Source organism: Geotrypetes seraphini, chromosome 13 (genome assembly GCF_902459505.1).
Source record: "Geotrypetes seraphini chromosome 13, aGeoSer1.1, whole genome shotgun sequence".
In the NCBI taxonomy this organism is placed as follows: Eukaryota; Metazoa; Chordata; class Amphibia; order Gymnophiona; family Dermophiidae; genus Geotrypetes; species Geotrypetes seraphini.
In genome coordinates, this window is record NC_047096.1 from 65746349 (window position 1) to 65772459 (window position 26111).

Consider the following 26111-nt stretch of genomic DNA (forward strand, 5'->3'; position numbering starts at 1 on the left):
AAACAGACAAAAATGAAGTTTTATTCCAGAGAACTAAAAATAATCACTCAAACTTCTTAGCAAACCAAAGTAACAAAGAGGATTCAGTTTATAAATAAAATACATTGTTTTAAGATTTTATAATACAGTAAAAAAAAAAAAAAAATCAATACTATTAACAAAAACATTTGCCTACTTTAATACAGTTCTTTGCTTACACATACAATGTTACTCTGTCTTACACAAGGGTGCAGTGAGCCCCGACACATAGGGGTCCTTTTACAAAGGTGCACTAGTGCGTAGAAGCATGCGTTAAATGCTAACCTATTATATCCTATGGATATATATCCTATGGATGCGTTGCCACGCGTATGCATTTAGCGCACGCTAAGACGCACTAGTGTGCCTTAGTGCTGCTTTACTGTAGTTAATGGAAGTGTAGGTGAAAAGACAGCCATTAACAGACCCCAAAAGCTGTGCCCAAAACTGGGTACTACTCAATATGAATCCTCTGAAAAATAAGAGGAGGGTATATGCATTAGACAAATATAGTGGCACAGCTTCAAGTTCAGCTGTCAAGTTTTATAGCATTTTATTCTGCACATTCTATTAAATTTGATCATACTTTCAGTTTGAAAGATCACTTTTCTGGATGTACACGTTTGTCAAGAAAAGGGTTACTTTGCAACTTCAGTATACACCAGGGATCTCAAAGTCCCTCCTTGAGGGCCACAATCCAGTCGGGTTTTCAGGATTTCCCCAATGAATATGCATTGAAAGCAGTGCAAGCACATAGATCTCATGCATATTCATTGGGGAAATCTTGAAAACCCGACTGGATTTGAGACCCCTGGTATACACCAAACCAACAGACAAGCACGCTGTTGATAATATGTATCCAAAACATTAAAAGTACGCTTCCTTTCTTTCAGTTTCTACAGTACCATGGGCTTTGCCACTCAAAATGCTAATCAACAGAAGGCTCAAAAAGTTAGCTCACAAGTTCTAGAAAATGTATAAAAGGCATACAAAAGTGCCTTATTTAATCAGAGTTTTTACTTCAACCTGCTGAGTGCGCTCGATCGACTGAAACAATAACTTGTGTGACTCGATTTACTGACTTGTCTTTAAGACTGCTAAAATTATCAAAAAAAACACTGGCAGATATTACAGTTTGTTCTAGTAAATGTCTTATGGCTTATTCTAGAAACAAAAATCTTAAGCGACCAGCTCAGCAAATCTGACCTTGTGGGCAATGTTCCGTGTGTGGTGTTTCTAGGAACTATTTGAGGTTTACAAATTCTAAAACTGAAGCCTACCACCACTTTTCTGTCTAAGTAAGTGGTGTTATTAATTTTTGCACCTCGCTTAGTAAAACTAAATAAGCGATTTATCAAAGTCCAACAAAACTTGATGTATTAACCTGTCCCTGTAAATTTACTTTATGTGGGGCAAACAATAAAGATGTTGAAAACCCAACTAATAGAAGAGCCATTGTTAAAACGCAAACATAACAAAACTGGAGCACCATCATCAGTTTGACAACTTGTACTGTGTAGTGACTGATCAGCTGATCACATCGGAATGAAAAGGAAATAGCCAGACGCAGTTTTGCCAGCTAGAGCAAAGATGGATTTCTTTTTCCTCAATAGCCAAATGGCTTAAATATTAGAATGATAGCCCTTCTTTGGCTAGTTCTTTGCTGCTGTAAAAAATATTTGTGGGCAGAAAAGATGCTGAGAGTAAGCATGCCTGCAGTACTGGAATGAGACAATCTACATTGGAACTCCCTTCTGGGAGATTCCCTGACTGAATGTCTGGTGTTCCCCCTCCCCCCCTCCCCCCCCAGATCATGCTACCACTGCAGGGCATGGCCTAAGCAGCACCGTGGGGCTTGGGATTATCAAGTAATTCTGAACAGTTTGGTCTGTGGTGTTATTATTGAGACCAGTTATTATTGAGGTAAGATCAGTACTATCCGTCCCCTTACTTGGTTAATAGTATGGGGGGCTGGACTGAAAAGGAAAGAAGACCAAGATTGAAACTACAACTTCTACTCCTAAAGTAGTAGGACCAATGGATAAACATTTGTTTACCGGCCCCTCCTGGGACAGCTTGTCAGAGAGTACTTTTCCTGATTGGGGGGGGGGGCTGTCTCCCCCCTGCTACTACTCCTCTACCTTAACCTAAGACACTGATTAACCAGGAGATACTAGAGCAGCAAGATTTGTTAGAAAAGAAGGTTGCCTCTTTATCCATAGCTTTGCCTAAAGAACTGGTGTTTCCCTACGACTTAAGTTTCTGACAAAGGGATAACAGTAAAGAATATATGGAGGGCTGTTACAAGAACTGAGACACTGTTGAGGGGTGTGGTGCCCCAACTGTGCCAGTTTTCCTCCGATTCAGTTCATAAATTTAAAGATCTAAATGGGAAAGTGATCAACTGGATCTACAATTTAGTCCCTTCGATAATAAGATATCATCTATGCAACAATCAAATCTCTCTGCAATTAAAATAGAGGCTCTAGAAAATGTCTTCTGAAGTAGGAACCTTTGATGTCTTGTCTGCAGGGATTTTGATTAGAAAATATTTTAAGAGGTCTAACTCTGGAAGTATTTCTTTAGTGAAGTGTTATGCTTCTAGTAAATGTAAAATGGAAGGTACTCAGCAAGATGAATTGGTTAAAGGGAGTCCAGTAGAAAGCATCAATTTGACTGTTCTTCTGAAGGACTCTTCTGATGCTATATTAACAAGATCCGCCTTGCTGGTTACCTTCCTTAATAAAATGGATCAATCAGCTGTGTTAAAATCATATTTCAGGAAAAAGTCTGAGTTATTCGTCAGGAAGACTATACAAGTCTTCCCTGCTATTTGCCAAGCTACCCAGCAATATACACACACATATACGAGGCATGAGGTCTGTTCAAAAAAGTTCCAGGACAGTTTGAATTGTGCGCCAATGGGAAGTTCTTTGAATAACCTTCTTTTTTCTGTTTGTTGATATCGGTTTTGCAGTTTTTTGAAAGTGTGTTTTCATGATCAGCTATTTTTCATCATGTGTGACCTCAATGAGCAGCATTACAGCATGAAGTTCTGTTTTAAATTGGGTAAGACTGCTACAGAAACTTAGGAAATGTTGAAAGTGGCTTATGAAGAACATGTCATGAGTCATAGAAGCTGTTTAGAAGGCATCAAAATTCACAAATTTTGCACAAAAAAACAATGACAGTTCTTCCCAAGCCACCTTACTTGGTCCCTGCTCAATTCTTGTCTCCTAAACTTAAATCCATGCTGAAAGGAAAGCAATTCAACACGATTGAAGACATAAAGCAAAATTTGACACAGAAACTTTTGGCGATTTCTTGAAGATGTGTTTAAGGACTGATTCCAGAAGTGGAAACAATGCTGGGAAAAGTGTGTATATATAGGGAAGGGGAGTACTTTGAAGGGGACCCAATGGAATAAGTTGTAAGATTGTTTAAATAATTTTTATAAAATCAGTCCTGGAACTTTTTGAACAGACCTTGTATATTTGCTAGAGTGGGCTAGAACCAGATTGGTTCACTTTGAGGTCAGCATCTGAGTTAAAACCCTCTGCCATCTTGCATCTTATTTTATGATAAGTCCAAGATGGATTCCCCTGATGCAGCTTGAATCAAAGCAAAATAAGTGGCCCTTGTTTGGATATTTATTGGTGGATTGCAACTTTGAATTGAACTGTGGCTAACTTAAGAGTAGAAACCACAAAGCAGGAGTAAGCAGAGAAATGAGTCTACCATATTAATAAGCCAAGTGTTTCTTTCCCTAGTAATATTAAGCATGCTTACATATTCTTTATGGAACTGTACAAGTTTCATATTATTACATTAAAGAAAGACTTCAATAATGATATTCAGAAATAAACCTGGAGTGGAAAATCGACAATATTATGTGATGACAACAGTATTTTTGAAAAGCACTGATATTTTGCTTGAAGTCTCTCCTCTCACATTTGTGCTTCAAGATTTTTTTTCTTTTTTTGGAAATTAGGGACCAATGATAATAATGGGACCCATTAAAAACCTTGGGTTTATTACAGCAAAACATTTTTTTGGAATTAGTGGTATTACACCATAGAAAGAGCCACATTAAGATTTGAGAGCTTTAGAAATGTTCTGCTTGCCCAGGAGAAGAACAGCAGAGTCAACATGACCACTGGAAAGAGATGCATTAAGCACAAGCTATCACAGTGTACCACACAGAATGGGATCTACTACCTTTATGGGTTTAACTCCACATACCAAACCCCCAAAACTCTGCTCCTTATGCCATCAGATTAAAAATATCAGCTCAGAGTGAGACAAAAAATATACAGAGAATTCATTACAAACATTCAGGTCTCTGCTTGTTATTCACACTGCCTCAATCCTGAATTAATTTTTTTGGGGGAGGGGAACAGCTTGGAGGAACACAGATCATGTTAAATAAAGTAATTCTCTAATGCAAATTCTTTGTAAGTTATTTTTTCTTTAATTAAAAAAAGGAGAGTTTAGGCTCTAAATAAAAATAAAAAATGATATATTTCAATAAAATAGTTTCACCAACTGTTAAAATGAGTTTTGATCAGCTCCTGATAGCAAAAAATGTTCCTGCAAACTGATTGAAGTCTTTAAAAAATGCTAAAACAACATTTAATAGTTACAAATAAAACACTTTAGAAATCATCCTTTGAGTAGACAGACAATTAAGGCAGACCTCCAGCTAAAATATTTCCAATCAAAGTTTTGTCTTTCAGCGAGTGTTCTACGTCCTTTTCGTCTATCTTCAGAGAGATCTGAAAAATAATATTCAACCATCTTATTTTCCAGCATTTGAGGAATGACAAAAATATACAGAAGCCTCTCCAGAGCTTTACATAATATACTCATATTTTATTTATATTCCACTATAACCTTAGATAGTTCAAAGCGGATCACAGTGCAAGGGTTGGTCATAACCAAAAACATACAGTAAAACCTTGGTTTGCGAGCATAATTCGTTCCAGAAGCATGCTTGTAATCCAAAGCACTTGTATATCAAAGTGAATTTCCCCATAGGAAATAATGGAAACCCAAAAACTTTAATACAAAATACTATATGTACTTGTATTGCAAGACCTCACTCATTTGGAGCAGTCACTACACTCCTGCAGTGTTGTGATGTGTGTATACTGTATGTACTTGTATTGCAAGACATTGCTTGTATAGCAAGTTAAAATTTAATAAAATGTTTTGCTTGTCTTATAAAACACTTGCAAACCAAGTTACTTGCAATCCAGGGTTTTACTGTAATCCCAAAACAATCCAAAGCAGAAAACTGACACAAACCATACCCACACTAGTCACCTAAAAATTTACCAAATAAATACTTTTAAAACAACACCTTTAATAAAACATTATGGGGCTCATAATCAAGAGAAAAGCGTCCAAAAACCAGCCTAAGTCGGCACTTGGACAAACATTGTCAAAATACGTCCAAGTGCCGATAATAAAACCGGGTTTTGGATGTATTTATAAACGACTTAGGCTTTCATAGTGCCGCTGAATAACCAGAGCTAAAACGGGGAGTGTCGAGGGCGGGAGTTGGCGGGACGTGGGCCGGCTTAGACTTAGTCGTACTGCACGTATAACCGAAAGTTATAGAGCACTGGATCGACGGAACTTGGACGTAGTAACTTAGACCATTTAAAACATGGTCTAAGTCACAAAAACCCACCTGAAGTCATTAGCAACTTCCCTTTCCTCAGTGCAAACTCTACCAATTATCTTTTATTGTTTATGTTTATTGCCCATAACAAGGGTGTTTTGTCTATTTATAAGTTATTTACATTGAGGTGGTGGTAGCAGCAAATTAAAAAAAACCCCAAATACCTGGTCTCTTCACATCAGATAAAATTCCTAGCACATAATTTGAGTAATGCTTACCATTTGATTACAATTAATCTTAAATGAACGAAAATAGCCTCCCCATTCTACTCTCTATTTTTTGGCCTATTTTCCCCAGAATAACCAAAATAAGATACCATACCTTGGTAAGTCTGGCTTCTTTGGCCTTTTTCAATGCCAAAATGCCTCTGGATTCCAAAAGATTAGAGAGGGACAAACATTCCGACTGGTCAACAGCTGCTATCTGCTGCTTTCGGCAGACTTTGCCATACACTTCATGCAACTAACAAAATAGAAACACAAAGTGACAGCAAATAAAGATCATGTGGCCTTTTCAGTCTGCACATCCATATCATCTACTATCCCTGCCTCTACCTGCTTGTCCTATGATTTCTTGAATTCAGATACATCTTTGTCTCCACCACCTCCTCCAGGCGGCCATGTCATAAAACCACCTCTCTGAGAAGTTACAGCTCAAGTGAGCATACTCTAGGTATGACAGAATACAAAAAGAAAACCTTGTGTCTCGGAGCTAGAACTTGTCCAGACTAGGCTCATTTCATTACTAGATTATCATTTAAAAACAAAATAAAATATCAACCAACACATCTCCAACTCTGGCTATGTTTTACCCAAACACTGCAACCCCCTCCACCACTCAAATATACCCCCTAATTTTATCTTGTGCTAATTCCTAACAATTTCAAAAAGCATTACATTTGAGAATACAAAACGTCATGGTTTTCACTTTGCTTCATCGATCAGTGGACTAAGCACTGCCCACTGTATGAGCCACCTCAGTTCAACAAGTTCTAGTGTGTAAGACATGAAGAGAAGCAGCGGCATTGGCAGGCATGCTATATATCAAAAATGGCAAGATATCTCAGTGAGGTTCTGCTGTACACTTTGAGTACACTAAGAAACACTGTTACCTTCCCCAGGGACACTTCCTTTATTTTTGATTGCCTAATCAAAAGCAAGAGCGTGCAGACAAGAAGTTTCTGCTGCAAGGGGAATGACTGTTCTGAGCCCCCACTGTCCAGTGTCATTCTATCACCATAGACGCTCGAGATCACTTGGGAAATGTGGGGAAGGCCAACCTTCTTGGGAACCAGATGTGTTGAAGTGGTTTTAGAGGGAGATTTACCTAAAAATTGCAAGACCAAAAAGACAAATAATTGAATGCACTGTCAAAGCCAAACCACACCTAAGACACCATGATCTATCCATCATTAAAGCACCTGTCTCAAACCACAGGAAAACAGTACTAGGGATCACTGAGCATTCAATTCTGAAACAGACTAGCCCAGGGGTAGGCAATTCCAGTCCTCGAGAGCCGGAGCCAGGTCAGGTTTTCAGGATATCCACAATGAATATGTATGAGATGGATTTGCATGCACTGCCTCGATATGCAAATCTCTCTCATGCATATTTATTGTGGATATCCTGAAAACCTGAGCTGGCTCCGACTCTCGAGAACCGGAATTGCCTACCCCTGGACTAGCCCAACAAAACCTGATACTTTATTCACTGTGTATGTGTTGTGTTGAATTTCAGTCATTAGCAAAACCAAAACACAGAGCCAGCTAATATTTGAAGCTGCAGTTTTTTCTCTTTGAGAATGTTAAGTTGTTGGAGGAAGATATCCCAAAAAGAACTTGTCCTCAGAAGTTCACAGGATCATTACACAACTAGTACGTGGTTTATGTTCTTTATAAGCCTTATTAAAAAGGAATACTTTCAGATGATTTGTGAACCATGTGCTCAGCTCTAGCTGCTTATATTATGACTTGGAACCTTATTCTTCTAATGTAAAAAAACAACATGCAGCTGGCAAAGAAGGAAACCCTAAAATTAGCTAGCTTTTTCCTTTATTCAGACACATTCTTTGGGAAAGACGACAAAATGAGAGCAGTCAGTTAAAACTTACATTCAGACAGTGGTCTGAGGATTGCCTGGTTTCTGACATCCGATTCTACAATCTCTATTGCTCTCCTAAAAAAGAAAATGTATTTCATTAGAAATGGAGGAGGGGGGGGAGACTCCAGGATGACCAAATGACATTCTCAGGCAGTTGTATAGAGCCCTGCATCCTTCCAAATGACTTCAGTAAAATATGCCACAGCGTCACATCCATACTCAACCCCATTTCGCAAACAAACAATCTCACCAAAAGCAATAAACTTCTTTCCTTGTTCTCCTCATTCCCCTTTCTCCACAACTCATTGGAAAAATGAAGGGCCTTGTTTCCTGGCTGCTGCACTGTCTCTGGATCCTCAACCATCAGCCTCTCATCTTTGCTAGTAAACTACAGCAGCATCTCTTTGTAATCAGGCTAGCTTTCAAAGTTATTTTCAAAGACAACATACTTCAAACCTTTAACACTTTATTATTTTGTGCAAAGTTTATGCGTAAACACAGGAGTAAAACCAACCAAATTTTGGTTTTGTGCCTAACTGGCCCAAAATCCATATTCAGCTTTGCTGCACTTTTGGCCAAAATAGCTCCTCCTGTTAGGAATGAGGGAAGAAAAGGTGCCTTATGTCCCTCCTACTCCCTTCCCCTACTCCTAACAGGAATAGCCCCTCTCTCAGACACAGCTATAGCCACCTCCTTTCCGAGCTTACCTTAATTCTTGGTGGTTTAGTGGTCTAGTCAGGGCAGGAAAGATCCCCAGTCGTTCTTACCTATGTCATCTCTACCATTAAATGTCTGTTGTGACCTTCAGTGTCAGTCTCATAAGATTGCTATTAAGGGTCACAGCAGCCATTTTGCAATTGGAGCAGCCAAAGCTGTGGGTTACCATTGCTATATGTTTGAGCGACTAGAAATGAAAGATAGTTAAATGACCAATAAGAGATGAGATTAAATAGGACTGCTTGACCAAAACCAATGTTCTGAGAAGTAGAAGACTCCAAACAGTAATTTCTGGTGAAACTGTGTACTGAAGATCAGATAGCCATCCTACAGATATCAGCTAAGGAGGTAGATCTGAGGTGTGCCCAAGACTGATGTGGCCCTGAAGCGATGCATGCCAATGAGAATAGAAGTGGTTGTGTAGTGTTATGATAGCAAAAGACAGCAAACAATTGGAGACCAATGGAGAAATATTTGTGCTCTGCGGGTAGTAGACCCAGATTATTGGGGTTGAAAGCAAATCCCCCCCCCCCAAAAAAAAAAAAAAAAACCCAAGATGACCATAGATGGAAGCATGACTTTTGGGAACAATCAATTGGGTTCCGCTGTTGGGGGCACTTGTAAATTTTAGGCACTTCCATTTGGGTGCACATATAGTTAAGTGCATGCTCTTTCTTTAAGGCAGTGTACCACTTTTGCACTGTGCTGCACCATTGTGGGGCCCAAACAGCAGCACACATTTAAATGTCACTCTGCGTCTCTCCCCATCCCACACTGAGGCTGTGTGCTTCCACTTCTGCTAAGGAGAAATGCCATGACATACTCAAATTCGGCTGTCTCCTCCCCCTTCAACTTGAAGCTGTATGATTTCACTGCTGCTGAGGGGCAGGGCCATGGCATGCCTGAGCTCAGAGCCCTCGCCACTAGTCAGAGCTACTAAGTGGTAGAGCCATAGTATGCCCAAGCTCAGCAATGCTGACCACTAGTAAGGACTTTGAGCTTGGGTCACAGCCTCACCCTTTGGCAGCACTCATCAATGGAGGACTCCAAGCTTGGGCACATCATAGCTCTGCCCTTTGAGGGGACTTCAGTTATTTCAAAGCAATCTGATCTAGACAGTGCACTCGGAGCCCTCACCATAGGTCAATCTGCTAAGCTTGGGCATATCATGTCCCCACTCTATGGCAACAATGACCAATGGAGAGCTCAAACTCTGGCATATCATGACCCTGCCCCTCAGCAGTGCTAACACATGATGGAGAAATTAGGTTCTTATCTGCTAATTTTCTCTCTTCTAGACCAGCACAGATGGATGGCTTTATGCTCCTCTGCCATAACTAAGAACTGTGAACTATAAACACAACAACTCCACTCTCATATGGAGAAGATAAATTAGTTGTCCAGATTGAACAATCGAGCCACTGTTGGATACTGACTAGAACAAAAAAACCTTCAAAGTGTCCCCACAATTCAATACCTAAACCAGATGAACCAAATGCCGCTGCTCCTGTTACTCTCCCCAAAACCAAGAAAAGATACTGCAGAAAAACAGATTCCGCGAAAAACCAAGTAAAACAACGGGCTAAGTTCTCTGCCGTTCTGGAGGGACTAAAAGAAAGAAAATTAGCAAGTAAGAACCTAATTTCTCCTTCTTTATTGTCCCTCCAAACTGGCACAGATGGATGGGACATACCAAAGCAGTACCCATCATGGGTGGGACCCCCAAAGGGCCACCACAAGGACACGCTCACCAAACAGCACTTACCAAGATGCCTGAACATCCACACGGTAGTGACAAGCAAAGGAATGGAGAGAAGCCCAAACTGCAGCCTTACAGGGGCACAAGAGAGCTCTCAGCCCAAGAAGCTGCCTGACCTCGAGTGGAATGAGCTTTGAAAAAAACCGGAACAGGTTTTTTCTGAAGAAGGTATGCCAAAGTTATAGCCTCCTTGATCTAGCGTGCAATCGTAGCTTTTAAAGCACCATCCCATTTATGAGGGCCCACTAGGACAAAAAGATGATCCAACTGATGGAACTCCTGGGTCCACTGAACGTAAGCGCGAAGGATCCAAGGACATCCAACTTCAGCAACTGCCTCTGCTCCAAAGAGCCCTCCCAACTACCCAAGACCAGAAGGGAAACCGACTGGTTGACAAGAAAAGGAAAAATGACCTTAGGAAGAAAGGAAGGAACCAGCCGCAGCACGACCCGCTTCCTAGAGAACTCCAGGAAGAGAGGCCTACAATTCGGAAATACATCTTGCAGAAGTAATTGCCACAAGGAACACAGCCTTGAGATTAAGGTTTTTCAAAGTTCTGGAGCTGAGAAGCTCAAAAGGAGGACGAACGAGCACTGAAGGAACCGGACTGAGATCCCTGGCCATAATCAAAGGATGAACTGGAGGCCAGAGCAATTTTGCTGTTCTCAACAAACGAATCACATCCAGAGAAGAGGGCAAACGCCAACCATGCAACAGACCGCAAAAAGACAACAAGGCCGCAACCTGACCTTTAGGGAGGACCAAGCAAGGCCCCGCTACAGGCCACTCTGCAAAAACTCCAAGATGTGAGACAAAGATGCCCGAAAAGGAACATCATGAACAAAACACCACTCCTCAAAGAGATGCCAAATGCGCACATAGGCCCAAGAGGTGGAAAGTCTGTGAGAGCCCTAGAGGGTAGAGATCACCTTATCAGCATATCCTTTTATAAGTATGCGGTCCCGTTCAAGAGCCAAGCTGTAAGACAAAAGGGACCCAGATAAAACATGGGAATGGGACTCCCAAGTCAGAAGGTTGAGCGAGAGTGGCAGAGGAAGAGGATCTGCCACAAGAAGATGAACCAGATCCATGTACCACTGGTGCCTATGCCAATCCGGAGCCACCAGGACCATGCAGCCTGCATGTTGAGCAATGCGAAGAAGAACGCTGTCCACCAGTGGCCATAGAGAAAAGACACACAGCAGGACGTCCATTGACCAAGTCTGCACCAGAGCATCCAGCCCCTTGGCCTGGTAATCCCTGCACAGACTTCATGTTGACACTCATAGCCATGAGATCCATGATCAAACGACCCCATGACCGAACTATCAGATCGAAGGCTTCCATCCCGAGACACCACTTACCAGGGATTCAGCACATGCCGACTGAGGAAGTCTGCCTGGACACTGTCCACCCCAGCTATATGGGAAACCGAGATATCCATAAGGTGAGCCTCTGCCCACTCCACGAGAAGAGCTGCCTCCTCTGCTACCAGATAACTCTTGTTCCCCCCCCCCCACACTGACGACTGACGCAAGCCACCACCATGGTATTGTCAGAGAGAACCCAAACCGAAATGCCCTCCAGCAATGACTGGAAAACCACCAACTGAATCCTGGTCTCCAGAACACTGATCGACCAGGAAACCTCCACCTGTGACCAGCTGCACTGAGTCAAGTGATCGAGACATTGTGCTCCCCAACCGAGAAGACACGTCCGTGAGAACTATCCACTGGGGGCTGACCAGACTCACCCCCTGAATCAGATTTGGAAGACTGAAGCCACCAGAGCAGGCCAGACCAAAAGGAAGCGCACAAAACAGATAGTGTTTTCCCAAAATCATAAAGTGAAGGAAGAGCTGATGGGATGCCTGAATTGGAATATGAAGATAGGCTTCCGTTAGGTCAAGAGAAGTCAGAAATTCCCCAGGCTGAATAGCGAGAATCATGGACTTCAGAGTCCCCATGCAAAAAGAAGGAACCTGGAGATCCCTTTTTACACCTTTCAGATCCAAAATAGTCCAAAAAGACCTCTCTTTCTTGGGCACCAAGAAGTAAATGGAGTACCTGCCAGTGCGAATCTCCAGAGAGGGCACTGGAACCACTGCTTAGGGGCCCAGCAACGTCTGCTGAAATGCCCACTTCTTTCAAGTTGCTCGACAAGGAGAAAAGAAGAAAAGAAATGGCAAGGGCCGGTAAAACTGGAAAGCATAGCCTTCCTGAATCACCTCTAGGACCCACTGATTCGATGTGACCTTGGTCAAGCCCTGGTAAAACTCCCGCAAACGGGCTCCCACCGGAACCGGGGGAAGGACTCGAACACAGTCATTGGGCCAGACGGGTGGAAGTGGACCCACCAGAGGAATCACGACCCCCACGGCGGACTCCCTGAAAGGACTGCATGTGCTGAAAGAAGCGTCCTCTGGAAGGGAAAGAGGCTGAAAACTTGGCCAGGGTGCTACCACTGAAACTCACGCACGCCGGGTGAGGTCGGTCCTCCAGAAGTCTCAACAAACTTATCCAATTCCCCACCAAAGCGGAAGGAACCTCGAAAAGGAAGTTTATTGAGCTTCAACTTAGAGGCCACATCTGCCGACCTACCACAAAGCCACAGGATACAACAAATGACCACTCCGAGGGCCATAGACTTGGCAGATGCCCACAACAAATCATACGTGCATCAGAAAGATAAGAAGTGCTAAGCTCAGTTTTCACCACATCCTGATCCACTAAGGACCAGTCGGCCAACTCCCGATCAAAGACATGCTCGGCCCACCATAAACAAGCCCGGGCCAGCAGACCACCACAAATTGCTGCCTGGACAGCCAAGGCAGCCATGTCAAAACTCTGTTTAAGGAGAGACTCCATCTTGCGGTCCTGGGGGTCTCTCAAGGCCTAGCCACCTTCCACTGGCACGGTATGCCTGCAAGCAATAGCCGAGACCACATCATGGGAGACTTGAAAGTATCCCTATCCACATCAGGAATGGGATGGAGACGAGCCATGGACCGTGCCAAGCAAAATGGTGTGTCTGGAGTCTTCCACTGAGTGTGCACCACATACAGAATATCCTGATGCATAGGAAAAGAATGGGAGGCTGAATGGATCCCCCCGAAGCAGGAGGGTTCACAATCTGAGGGGGGTCCTTAGCTTCCCCAAAGCGCAAAACGGAAGACACCTGAAGAATAAGCTCCTGCTACTCTTCCCGGTGAAAAATGCACACAACCAGCCATATTATCCCCCCCGCCTACAAAGAGGATCTTGGGGATCATCTAAGAAGTCCAGGTGCAGTCCAGGAGAAACAGCGTCAGTGAGGAAAACATCCATTTCCCAAGAAACCAGCGGACGCTTGGACTGAGGCAGGAAGGGGGGGTGCTGGACTGGAGCAGACGATGAAGGGAGCCCCTACCTAAAGAATCAGTGACACCCAGGAAGCAACAGAACTCCCAGCCGCCTGCAAGTGGCCAACACAAAATCAGGGGCAAAACCCCCTGGCAGCAAAAAGGCACGCACTGCTGGTGAAAAAGAAACACCCGAGACCTATTCCTGTCTTTCTAAAACAGGAAGGAGGTCACCTGAGGTCAAAGGCAAAATGGTGAAGCTTCCTGCTGTCAGCATTTTTTGTTGGGCCTAACCAATGTCAGCAGAGGCCTATGGGACATTATATCAACCTGACTCTGGAATGTTGATGCAGAATGACCCTAAATACTCCTGCACAGAATTCACATACATTAAGCATACAGCCAGACTGGATTGTTTATCAAGAAATGCTACTTGAATGGGACAAAGAAGCCAGTCACACTAATTCCATCTACCATTCCTGCAAGTGTCACACCTTCCTTATCAATTAAACTAACCATTGTTTCAAACAGTTTACAACTTATAAACAGAAAGATACTGGGAATACAATAGATTCTATTTTTAGATTAAGATTCCAACCTATAAAAGCCTCCTCTCTGCCACACACCCCCCTCTGGACCCTTGGTTGCCCTCCCCCCCCCCCCACCGGACTCTTGTTTCTCTCTCTCTCTCTTTGCCCTCACAGCATCTATTCAGGAAGCTGTTTTTCTCTTTCATTCACAAGAACACAGAAGCAGCTACATGATAAAAAATCTTTCTGTACATTAGTATCTTCATAACCATTTAATATTAAGCCTATTTCTGCATAATATATTCTTTATGCAACTACTCTTGGCTGTCATTGTCATTCATTTCACTTCTTACTGAACCTTCTATGAGGGTATTGAACCTGGGACCTGGCGGATTGTAAGGCTGCCACCTTACATTGTGTGGGCTTGTCCTTACACCTGCCAAAACCGATGAAATGCCAGCCGAAAATATCTCCCCCGGTGTCTGTAGCGACAAAGATGCCTGTAGAACTGCAGGCAGCATCGGCTGTAGCGGAAGGGAATCCCCAGCACCTGAGTTCCCTGACTGCTGGCTGGGGAAATTCCTGTGTGGGCGGTAGGGGAAGCCCGGGCCTCCACACTGCCTACAGCCAACAAAGGGTAGATGTGCGAAGGGGAACCCTGATCACCAACAAGGATTCCCCCCTGCAGCGACCGGAGCACTTCATGTAGACACTGACTGCATCAACCGCTCAGCGGGAGCACAATGAGCACTTTTTCACTACGGAGGAAACCACTACGGAGAAAAAATTAAGTGCTGGTTAGCAATAAAAATCAATTAAGCACAATTAAAGGCTTTCTTTTAGACTGGCACTAACTTTAACTAACAAAGGAGCAGACTCTCAAAGCTGTAGTCATTGCCAGACTGTGGCAAGGCATAACATAAGAATAGCCTTACTGGGTCAGACCAATGGTCCATCAAGCCCAGTAGACCATTCTCATGGTGGCCAATCCAGGTCACTAGTACCTGGTCAAAACCCAAGGAGTAGCAATATTCCATGATACTGATCCAGGGCAAGCAGTGGCTTCCCCCATGTCTTTCTCAATAATAGATTATGGACTTTTCATCCAGGAAATTGTCCAAACCTTTCTTAAAACCAGCTACGCTATCCACTCTTACCACAACCTCTGGCAATGCGTTCCAGAGCTCAACTATTCTCTGAGTGAAAAAAAATATTCTCCTATTGGTTTTAAAAGTATTTCCCTGTAACTTCGAGTGTCCCCTAGTCTTTGTAATTTCTGACAAAGGCACCTCTAACTAAAATTAGGGGATGTGGAGGAAGTGGGGAGAGGGACTCGACCACTCGAGTGTGGCACCCCTGAGGTCGGGCAGATCTCTGAAAGGGTCCACCAAGCTCTGTCTGGACTGCAAAAAAGGGACAAAAAAAAGCCGCTAATCAGATCCAACAGGCCCTAACTAACAAGAGGAAAGACTGCACAGGCTAGAGACTGAGAACAGACCAATTGTAGATGGGACTGCACAGCCCACTAGTACTACTGCCAAAAGTCAATGTGTTCTCAGCCTCTATCTGCTGGCAGAGGAGCTTAAACCTAGCCGTCTGTGCCGGTCTGGAGGGATGATAAAGAAACAGATGTAATTAACTAATCTATAATCACAGCAGGCAGTACTTGCTGCATTCAATTTGCAGGAAATGGACCCAGAGATCTATCTGCTGCCAACACAATCAAAATGTAGGGTTCTCCCAGCTGAAAGAGTTTGCCCTCTTTTCTGAGGAGAAGCAGGGACATCTTTTTCCACAGTACCTTCGTAGGTAGGAGAACAGACAGCAAACAAAAAACTCGTGACAAGATACCTGCAGACATCCAGAGCTTTCCGAGCATCCCCCGACATGGCTGAAACCTTCCTGGCACAGAACTGAATAGCAGCATTTTCTAATACCTGATTACCGGACACCTTCCAATCAAAAGCATTTAAAAAAAAATTAGAAAACAGGAATTCAGTAGCTACAGAGAACATGAATTTCCAAAGGAGTGACTAATAGTAAAGACAACATAGAGGTGTCTGGCACCTTATGGATGAACATTTATTATAGTGGTTTTCAGGGACTAGAGTCCGTGTTAATGAGGTGAAAGCTAGTCCATAAACTCATGCATCAACACAGAGGAATCTCCACATTAAACATGCTGTTCATTTCAAGCTCAGACAATACTAAACTAATAAGATGGATATTGGCAGTCTGCTTAAAGCAGACAAGAAGTTGTGTTAACTTAGAACTGGGAGCTGATATTTTAACACTGTGACCAAGTCCCCGATTTAAAGGTTGAAGAATGCAAATTGAGATTCCTAATAAAGGAACAATTGAAAAAAGTACAGAGTAGAGTTCTTGAGAGAAGAAAAAAAAAATAAAAAATTCCAGCATCTCACCTGCTTCAGTCTCCCTTGTAAGATTGTAGCAATTTCATCTTTTGTATAAGGGGAAAAGTTTAACAGCTGTGGTTTACACTTGGGCCGGGCATGCAGCCTGGGCAGAATTCTGTCTGTGAGATCTAGGGCATTGGCAATGCCTACAATACACAAGAAAACAATATCCAAGCACTTCAGCTAGAGATCCCAAAATTAAAACCATTTCATGTAGCACATCATAAGCCTTCCCTGTTAAAGGGTCAGCTACATTTAAGGTAGAAATACTACAATTGATGCTAGCGCACAAAGTTGTGAATGGCAGGAATTAAAGAAAATACAATGCTGGCATTGCTTAAAGCAGCACAGAGTCTGGAACCTAGTCTCCAGGCAAACATAGTTTTAAATAAAAGGTGTCAAATTCTAAAAACTTTCTATCAATATTCAGGCAAGAGAGTCTACAAAGGTTATTATATTACATTCAGCATACATACCGATAAGTACAAGCCTGGAGTTCATTAAGCTTGGCCACTCAAACACTTTATAAAGAACATCATGCCCTTTGTTGTCCAGCTGATCCATCTCATCCAGCACCAGTAAACTGCAAAATGAGAGCATAAGAGTGAATTACAAGAACAGCCGAAGGCCCATCAAGCCCAGTATCCCAGTTCCAACAATGGCCAACCAATGGTCACAAGTACCTGGCAAGATCCCAAACTGTAATACAGATTTTATATGGCTCATCCTAGGAATATTTTCTCATAAGTCGCACTTTTTCCTCCCCCAAAAAGGGGGTGCGTCTTATGAACCGAATACACTGCGCCCACCCAGTACCTTTTTTTGTGGCAGTGGCCCAGCGCGGTCTCCTGGACAGCTGCCTTTGTCTTAGAAGAGTGACGCACAATGCAGGAGCGCAACCTTTGCGCTTCCTGCCTGGTCGCGCCGCTCTGTGATTGGCTGCAGTCAATTACTGACTGCAGCCAATCACAGAGCAGCGTGGGAAAAGGCAGGAAGTGCAAAGGTCACGCTCTTGCATTGTGCGTCGCTCTTCTAAGACAAAGGCAGCCATCCAGGAGACCGTGCTGGACCACCAAAACTAAAAAAAGGTACCGGGGGAGCTGTGGGTGGCTTCGGAATTTGGCCTTCCCAGCACCAGACGCACCTATGTGTAGAGGAGGAAAAGCCAAGAAGAAAAAAAATTCTAAACCAAAATTCTTGGTTTGTCCTCCTCTACAGGTGGGTGCATCTTATGGTCCGAAAAATATGATACTTAGTATTTGATCAATAGCATTTGGGATTTACTGTATGTACATAAAATAGAAGATAGGGAAATTTTGCATTTAGAACATAAGAATTGCTGCTGCTGGGTCAGACCAGCTGCCCATCGTGCCCAGCAGTCCGCTCCTGCGGCAGCCCTTTGGTCAAAGACCAGTGCCCTATCTGAGTCTAGCCTTACCTGCATACATTCCGGTTTAGCAGGAACTTGTCTAACTTTGTCTTGAATCCCTGGAGGGTGTTTTCCCCTATGACAGACTCCAGAAGAGCGTTCCAGTTTTCTACCACTCTCTGGGTGAAGAAGAACTTCCTTACTTTTGTATGGAATCTATCCCCTTTTAACTTTAGAGAGTGCCCTCTTGTTCTCTCTACCTTGGAGAGGGTGAACAACCTGTCTTTATCTAAGTCTATTCCCTTCATTGTCTTGAATGTTTCGATCATGTCCCCTTTCAGCCTTCTCTTTTCAAGGGTGAAGAGGCTGAGTTTCCCTAATCTCTCACTGTACAACAACTCCTCCAGCCCTTTAACCATTTTAGTCGCTCTTCGCTGGATCCTTTTGAGTAGTACCGTGTCCTCCTTCAAGTACAGCGACCAGTGCTGTACATAGTATTCCAGGTGGGGGCGTACCATGGCCCAATACAGCGGCATGATAACCTTCTCCAATCTGTTCGTGATGCCCTTCTTAATCATTCCTAGCATTCTGTTCGCCCTTTTCACCGCCACCGCACATTGCGTGGACGGTTTCATCGACTTGTCGACCAGTACTCCCAAGTCTCTTTCCTGGGGGCTCTCTCTGAGTACTGCACCGGACATCCTGTATTTGTGTATAAGATTTTTGCTACCGACATGCATCACCTTACAGTTATCCACGTTAAACCTCATTTGCCATTTTGCAGCCCATTTCTCGAGCGTGTTTATGTCCCGTTGCAGGTCTTCGCAATCCTTCTGCGTCTTCACTATGAATAACTTCGTATCGTCTGCAAATTTTATCACCTTGCTCGTCATACCAATTTCCAGGTCATTTATAAATATGTTAAAGAACACCGAACACTGCGGCACTCCACTGGTGACGCTTTTCAAATTTGACTCATCAATTATGCATTGCGAGGCAAAAGTTCAAGAAGATTCCCTGCTCTGTTAAAAGATAACTAAGATTATCATTACAAGTAGCTTTAAATGAAAAAGAGATTATGTACTTACCCTGGTAAACTCTTTTCCAGTAGAAAGGCAAGACATTCTAGACAGTAGGATTCTCCGTGGACAAGCAGGATAGACAACAGCCACACATATGGGTGATGTCATAGCTGATGGTGTCGAGCGGCCCTTGTCAAAGAGCTCAGATTGACCTTAAAAGGTTTCTGAGCATGCGTATTAGGTTCCCACCCGAATATATCTATTCAAAATAGACATTCCCTTCAGTTATTTTTCAACTGTCACAGTGGTCGGAAGCCAAAAAGCCCTTGTCTACTTTACTTAATTTACTTCATGACAAAAAAAATAAAATGAAAATGGACAAGATCCCAGTTTCAAAACATGTTCGGCTTGTGCCGCGAAGATATCCATCACTGATCCCCACGACATATGTTTAAAATATCTGGGGTCTTGACATAATCCGGGAGATTGTCAGCACTGTGCCATCCTTACTTGTCAATCCCGTAAGTCCAAGGAGTTCAAACCCTGCTTCTGCTCTCCCTAGCAGCTCTGATTTTGCCTTACTGGGTTCGGCGGATTTAAACCCGACCATTCCGTTGCAGGCATTAAATTCAGCCCAAAAAGTCAGAATATTGGGTTCACCTCCTGAATCTTTGTCAGCGAAGCAGCCCAGGCCCTATTTCAGACAGCATTCTCCTGCCCCGAGTGCTCAGCGGCACCGCAGACATTGGACATCCGGGACCCCAATGTCGATGTCGTATGAGAGATGATCAGTGTTGCTCTAGGGATCAGGGGCATTGACGTCGCTCCAGGGAGAGAATGCATCAGTACAGTAGCCATCAGCACCTGGGCTGTTCATCCACATCCAGCTTGCTGCAGCCTGAGGTTCCATAAGACGCCAGCTCACAACACTGCTCCCACTCTGGTGCATGATGCCGGGAAGGCACCAAAGCATGCAATTTTCCCTGAGATCTCTAGCTCTCCTCCTAAGAGAAAATGTTTACAGAAGCTCAAACATCTCTCTCCTTTGCCTCCACCTCTCTGACTGCAGGGCCTCTATAAATCAGACATTAACCTTTTGGGCTAAACCCCTCCCCCCCAACAAAAACAATGAAATACCATTGTGGAAGAAGAAACTAGACTTTACCTGTTAATTTGCTTTCCTTAAGTCCCTCCAGACCGGCCTAGAAGGATGAGTTATGCACTCCTGTCCATCTAGACTGGTTTGGAGGGACACTAAGGAAGAATAGATCATATATTGAACAAATAACTATGATAGTTAGCTGTATTCCCAATTTTGTCCTCTGCTCTTCTCAGGTATTAAGCTGGGTGAACTAGTACCTTTTGCTAATGTGATCCTTGGGTAACTCTGCCATCATGATTAGCATCAGTCTTCATCTGCCATGCCATCTCAGCAGTTATTAAACTAAACTATGCCAAGGCAGAAGGATCCAGAAAAGCAGCACTATTAAAACAAGCAGATACTTACACCATAGGCCCTTCTGTGGTCACCTGTTTCTCCAACTTCCTCACTATATCCTTTCCCTCCACAGTCTTTCCAGTCTCTGCCATCCCTTCAGCTATACAAGGGAATATGCCTTGGGAACTCCTCAGTGACATACAGTTTATAAAGATGATTCTGCACTCTCTTAGTTCATCCTACAATGTGGAAAAAAAATATTGAAGTTGAATGAATATCAAGTGCACACAGACATATCAGAAATTAGGAGACTAACAAACTGGGTAGCAATAATAATAGGCGATTTCGACTACTCCAATGTTGACTGGGTAAATGTAACACCAGGACATGCTAAGGAGATAAAGTTCCTTGATGAAATCAAGGACTGCTTGATGGAGCAGCTGGTTCAGGAACCAGCAAGAGGCAACACAATTCTAGACCTAGTCCTTTGTGAAGTGCACAATTTGATGCAGAAGGTAATGGTGCTGGGGCCACCTGATATAATCTGATCATGTTGTGATCGCTTATCAAATCTCTGGAATTAGTACACAGGAAATGCAATACAACAGCATTTAACTTTAAGAAAAGGAGACTGTAACAACATGAGGAGAATGATGAAAGAAGCAGCTGCAAAGGTCATACATTTACATCAAGCATGGGTGCGATTCAAAAATACTATACTGGTAGCCCAGACCAGATATACCATATATACTCAAATATAAGTCGATCCCCTTTCCCCAAAAAAGGAGGAAAAAAAAGGTTGACTTGAATGTAAGACTGAGGGGAGGGGGGTAGGTGTTAAAATTTGTGTGCCCTGCCCCCCTCACTCCCTCCCCTGACAGGCTCTGCATTCAGCCCCCATCCTTCCCATGCCAGGCTCTCCACCCTGTCCACCCTCTCTCCCTGCCAGGTTTTCCACCCTGTCCCACCTCCCTGCCCTGTATCCTGACCCCCCTCTCTCCCGATGTCCTGCAGGCCTCCACCGAGTCTGCCGTATGACCTGATGGTCCAGTGGTATGCCAGGACAGGAGGGATCCCTCCTGTTTCCTGTTCCAGCAGACTCTGTCAATTTTTTTACCTCCCTCCTCCCAAGTACCTTTTTGAATATCTGGTGGTCCAGCGGTGTATCGGGCAGGAGCAAGCTTTCTTCGCTCATGCCCCATGCTGAGCCCCTCCCAGAACAGCTTTTTGCGCTCCTGCCCGATATGCCGCTGGGCTGCGAGAACTCAAGGCAGCCATTCTGGGAGGGGCTTTGTGTGGCAGAAGTACAGAAAGCTCGTTCCTGCCCGATACATGCTGGACCACCAGGGATTCAAAAAGGTACGCAGGGGGAGGCAGGAGGGAGGTAAAAAAAAAAAAAAAATGGACCCACTGGACCCACCAGGGATTCAAAAAGGTACATGGGGGTAGGCAAAAAAAATATGGACACAGTCAAACGGCAGGCCGGAGGACCTGAATATAAGAGGCGTTCCACAAGGTTCCGCATGAACGACTACTTCGGAAAATTGCAAGCCATGGAATTGAGGGTGAAATACTCATGTGGATTAAAAACTGGCTGGAGCATAGGAAACAGAGAGTGGGGGTAAATGGACAATACTCGGAATGGAAGAGCGTCACCAGTGGGTTGCCGCAGGGTTCAGTGCTTGGACCTGTGCTCTTCAACATCTTTATAAATGATCTGGACATAGGTACAACGAGTGAGGTGATTAAATTTGCGGATGATTCAAAGTTATTCAGAGTAGTAAAGACGCAGGGGGATTGCGAAGATCTGCAACATGACATAATCAGGCTCGAGGAATGGGCATTGATATGGCAGATGAGGTTCAATGTGGATAAGTGTAAAGTGATGCATGTCGGTAACAAAAATCTCATGCACGAATACAGGATGTCCGGGGTGGTACTTGGAGAAATCTCCCAGGAAAGAGACTTGGGAATTCTGATCGTCAAGTCGATGAAGCCGTCCACACAATGTGCGGCGGCAGCAAAAAGGGCAAACAGAATGCTAAGAATGATAAAGAAGGGGATCATGAACAGATCAGAGAAGGTTATTATGCCTCTGTACCGGGCCATGGTACGCCCTCACCTGAAGTACTGCATCCAGCACTGGTCGCCGTACCTGAAGAAGGACACGGTACTACTCGAAAGGGTCCAGAGAAGAGCGACTAAGATGGTTAAGGGGCTGGAGGAGCTGCCGTACAGCAAAAGATTAGAGAAACTGGGCCTCTTCTCTCTCGAACAGAGGAGATTGAGAGGGGACATGATCGAAACATTCAAGGTACTGAAGGGGATAGACTTAGTAGATAAGGACAGGTTGTTCACCCTCTCCAAGGTAGGGAGAACAAGAGGGCACTCTCTAAAGTTGAAAGGGGATAGATTCCGTACAAATGTAGGGAAGTTCTTCTTCACCCAGAGAGTGGTAGAAAGCTGGAACGCCTTCCAGAGGCTGTTATAGGGGAAAACACCCTCTAAGGATTCAAGACAAAGTTAGACAAGTTTCTGTTGAACAAGAACGTGCGCTGGTAGGGCTAGTCTCAGTTAGGGTGCTGGTCTTAGACCAGAGGGCCGCCGTGTGAGCAGACTGCTGGGCATGATGGACCACTGGTCTGACTCAGCAGTGGCAATTCTTATGTTCTTATTTTTGGGCCCCAAAATCTCATCTTATAGTCGAGTATATATGGTATTCCATATATTTGAAAAAGAGGAAGGAAGATCAAACAGCAGTTATCATGGTTAACAAGCAAGGTGAAGGAAGCAATTAGAGCTAAAAGAAAATCCTCCAGAAAGTGGAAGAAGGATACGACTGAAAATAATAGAAATGAGCATAAGGAATGGCACATCAAATGCAAAGGGCTGATAAGAAATACAAAGAGATCTTGAAAAGATTACATTGGAGGCATTGGAGGAAGCAAGAAGCTGAGAAAATAATCAGTTAGACTGCTAGATGACCTTCTCTCCCTTCCCTCCATTTTCCAGATCCCCCCACCCTGCAAGTCCAGCAGTAGCAACAGCAACCCCTCCCCCCACCAGTTCCATTAGCAGAAGAAGCAGCACCCCCCTCCCACACACACACACACCACCTTCCTTACCACCTCACTGCCCTATTCATATCTTTCGGAGACTCAGAAGCCCCACCGCCGATGCTCACAGGCCTGCTTTAGGGCCTTTCCTCTGCCAGAGTCCCTCCTTCTAATGCAATTTTCTGTTTTCACAAAACCTATTAGCATCAGTTATGGGGGGCTTCCAAATGCATTGCTTTCACACTGCTATTGGCAAGAGATATGTGGAAAATAGGCTACAAAACTTGAGCTATTTAGCACATTTCCAAAATTACTTAGATAATCTTGTACTTTCCTCTTTGAAATAAATCTAAATTCTGCACCTTTAAGTCTTCCACAATTTTACTGAGGCAGAATGTTTTCCCAGTTCCCGGGGCTCCAGATATGTATAGACTGCCAGACTTTTCTCCACAGACATGTTGCCTCAAAAATCTTCGGATAGCATCTGTTTCCTTTTCCCGGACAAACAGTTGGTCTGGTACAGCTGTATTTAAAGCTTGCTTCACCTGCTGATAGCAAGTACCTGCAATTGGAGATAAACAAATTAAACTAAGCAGGGCAAAATGGAAAATCTCCACTAGTCCTGTTCACAAATAAAATGCCTTGTTCAATTTCACTTAGCGTGAAGCTTCATTAACTGCCTGTCACATAAAAAAAAAAAAAAAAAAACCAAAACACATACCTTCTGGTTTAAAAAGCTTAGTACACACAATTTTGACCCTTTTATGGAAAGACTGTTCACAGCTACTTGGTGTCTCCTGTTCCTTCTGCAGCAGGAAGGGAACTTTATCTTCCTTTTCTTTTCGTGTGGGGGATGCGAATTCCTGTCCCATTAGATTTTCATCAAATATGAGCCGCCGACCCAAGTGAGAGTCAGGAGAAAACGGCATTCTGTTTTCTTTCTTGTGTTTTGGCGGGGAGCAGTGCAAAGATTTGGGAATATTGCACATGTCATCCTCTAAAAAATAAAACAAAACATTACAATGATCATAATAAACCACTTTGACTGTTTAACAACAAAAAGAGTGGTATACAAGTCCCATTCCCTCCCCCCTAAACGCACTCCCTCCATGAAAAATATACCAAACTTCGAAAATGCTGGCCTACATTTAAAGCACCACTGTAAAAAAAAAAAAAAATTCTATAATTGGCGCCAGTTCACGATCGACACGCTATAGATGGCTGCCACTACCGATGCCAATTATAGAATTTCCCTCCTAAATGTTTTAGCTATTCAACCATCTATATAGCACCTTCAAAATCCATATTCATGTGACATGCCAGCAAAGTTTCCAAATTTATTTGATATACCGTAAAGGAAGAACACCTATGCGGTTTACATATAAAACTAATAATTAAAATAATATAAAAAGAAGGTAGAACTACAATGTCAATAGTAAAGGCAAGAAAATAAATAATTAAAAGCTGATTTTATGCTCCCTGTTTCAGATTGGTCTCCACTAGGTTGCTTTTTTCATTCTGTAAATTGTTAGCCAACATGAATAATGTCAACAGAATATGCAACTGGGTAGTCAAACAAGGTGAATGCCAATTAATCTTAAACATCACTGTACTGGGTCTTTGAAAAATAAACAACAAAAAAAAATTAACTGGAATGTCTGAAGGCACCCCCCCCCCCCACAAAAAGCCAACCCCACCCAAAAAAACCTCTTCACCTGAAAAAAAAAAAAAAGAACTCACCTAGTCGCTTTCGGGGGCTGAGAGGCAGCTGTTTAACACACGGCGATGAAAGAGTCTCCCTTAGTTTAATATTTAATGCCACTTCTTTCCAACGCTGAGCTCTACAAACAGCTTTGGCCGATTTTCTCTTGGGAAATTCAATGGAACTCTGGCACTGGGACCTGGTACTTGGCATGACTGCTCGAGACACCTACAGAGAGAATATCAGGTTTGTCTTCCAAACATCCAGATCCTGGCGGAAACAAATGGGCTCCTTTTACAAAACAGCGCGGCAAACGCGAAAAAGCCCGCAAAGAAATGAATGGGCTGCGTTGCATTTGTCGCGCCAGAATCACTAGCTCCGCCTTATCAAAGGATCTCACTGCAAAAGACTTTTTACAGCGAGCCTTCATGCCATTAACATTTTTAGTGTAACGGTTCAATTATTACATAGGCTTAAGAGAAGCACATGGTCTAGAAGAAAATTACGGATGATCTATAGTAGTCGTTGGATCTAACACCCATTCGACTGGCCGAGCACCCCTCTTCACGGCATTCGGGGGGGACCAGTCTCCCTTCCACCTAGTCTGTCATCTTATCCCCCTCTCCGTCAAACCCTTCTCCCTCCATCCTACAGACTCTTACCTGAGATGACCCGCAGCTCCAGTAACACTGTCCCCGCTTCTTACAACCTCTCTGCCTCGGACGCTTCCCGCCTTGCCGGAACCAGGAAGTAGCGTCAGAGGAGGGCCTTTCGCGGGTGATTTCAAAGACAAGATGGTATTGGAGCAGGATCTGCAGGGCCGGAAGTTAGCTTCCGCTCACGTGCCTCTCTCTCCCCCTTCTTTACTAAGCCGTGGTTTGAAGAGCTTTTAATTTTGGGAAGGACTTTTAGGTTAAGTGCTTGTTTTTCCTAAATGTTTGGTATTTGGTCTTTTGTA

At 43.5% G+C, this 26111-nt stretch overlaps 1 protein-coding gene across 2 annotated transcripts; it reads right to left on the reverse strand.

Moving 5' to 3' along the window:
- CDC6 (cell division cycle 6) lies at positions 1-26111 on the reverse strand. 2 transcript variants are annotated; one of them, XM_033918884.1, is made up of 12 exons: positions 25816-26111; positions 25192-25423; positions 24173-24448; positions 23814-24013; positions 20465-20634; positions 17043-17149; positions 16573-16712; positions 16001-16101; positions 7814-7878; positions 6816-7030; positions 6026-6166; positions 1-4793 (listed from the first exon to the last, which is right to left on the reverse strand). In XM_033918884.1, exons 2-12 carry the CDS (start codon positions 25364-25366, stop codon positions 4704-4706), a joined length of 1680 nt encoding a protein of 559 aa, XP_033774775.1. In that variant the 5' UTR covers positions 25367-25423; positions 25816-26111; the 3' UTR covers positions 1-4703. The 2 variants fall into 2 exon arrangements, with proteins under 2 accessions (XP_033774775.1, XP_033774774.1); XM_033918883.1 differs by having other exon boundaries at positions 25192-25381; positions 25816-26101.

What these genes read in the sequence shown, in the direction of transcription:
- CDC6 (XM_033918884.1), bottom strand. Translation starts at nt 25,366, where the DNA reads ATGCCAAGTACCAGGTCCCAGTGCCAGAGTTCCATTGAATTTCCCAAG. An exon ending in ACCACAGAAGGGCCTATGGT is followed by an intron (nt 17,150 to 20,464) that starts GTAAGTATCTGC and finishes CTCATTTTGCAG; the next exon opens with TTTACTGGTGCTGGATGAGA. An exon ending in CCTCAGACCACTGTCTGAAT is followed by an intron (nt 7,031 to 7,813) that starts GTAAGTTTTAAC and finishes TGCAATTTTTAG; the next exon opens with GTAAATCTCCCTCTAAAACC.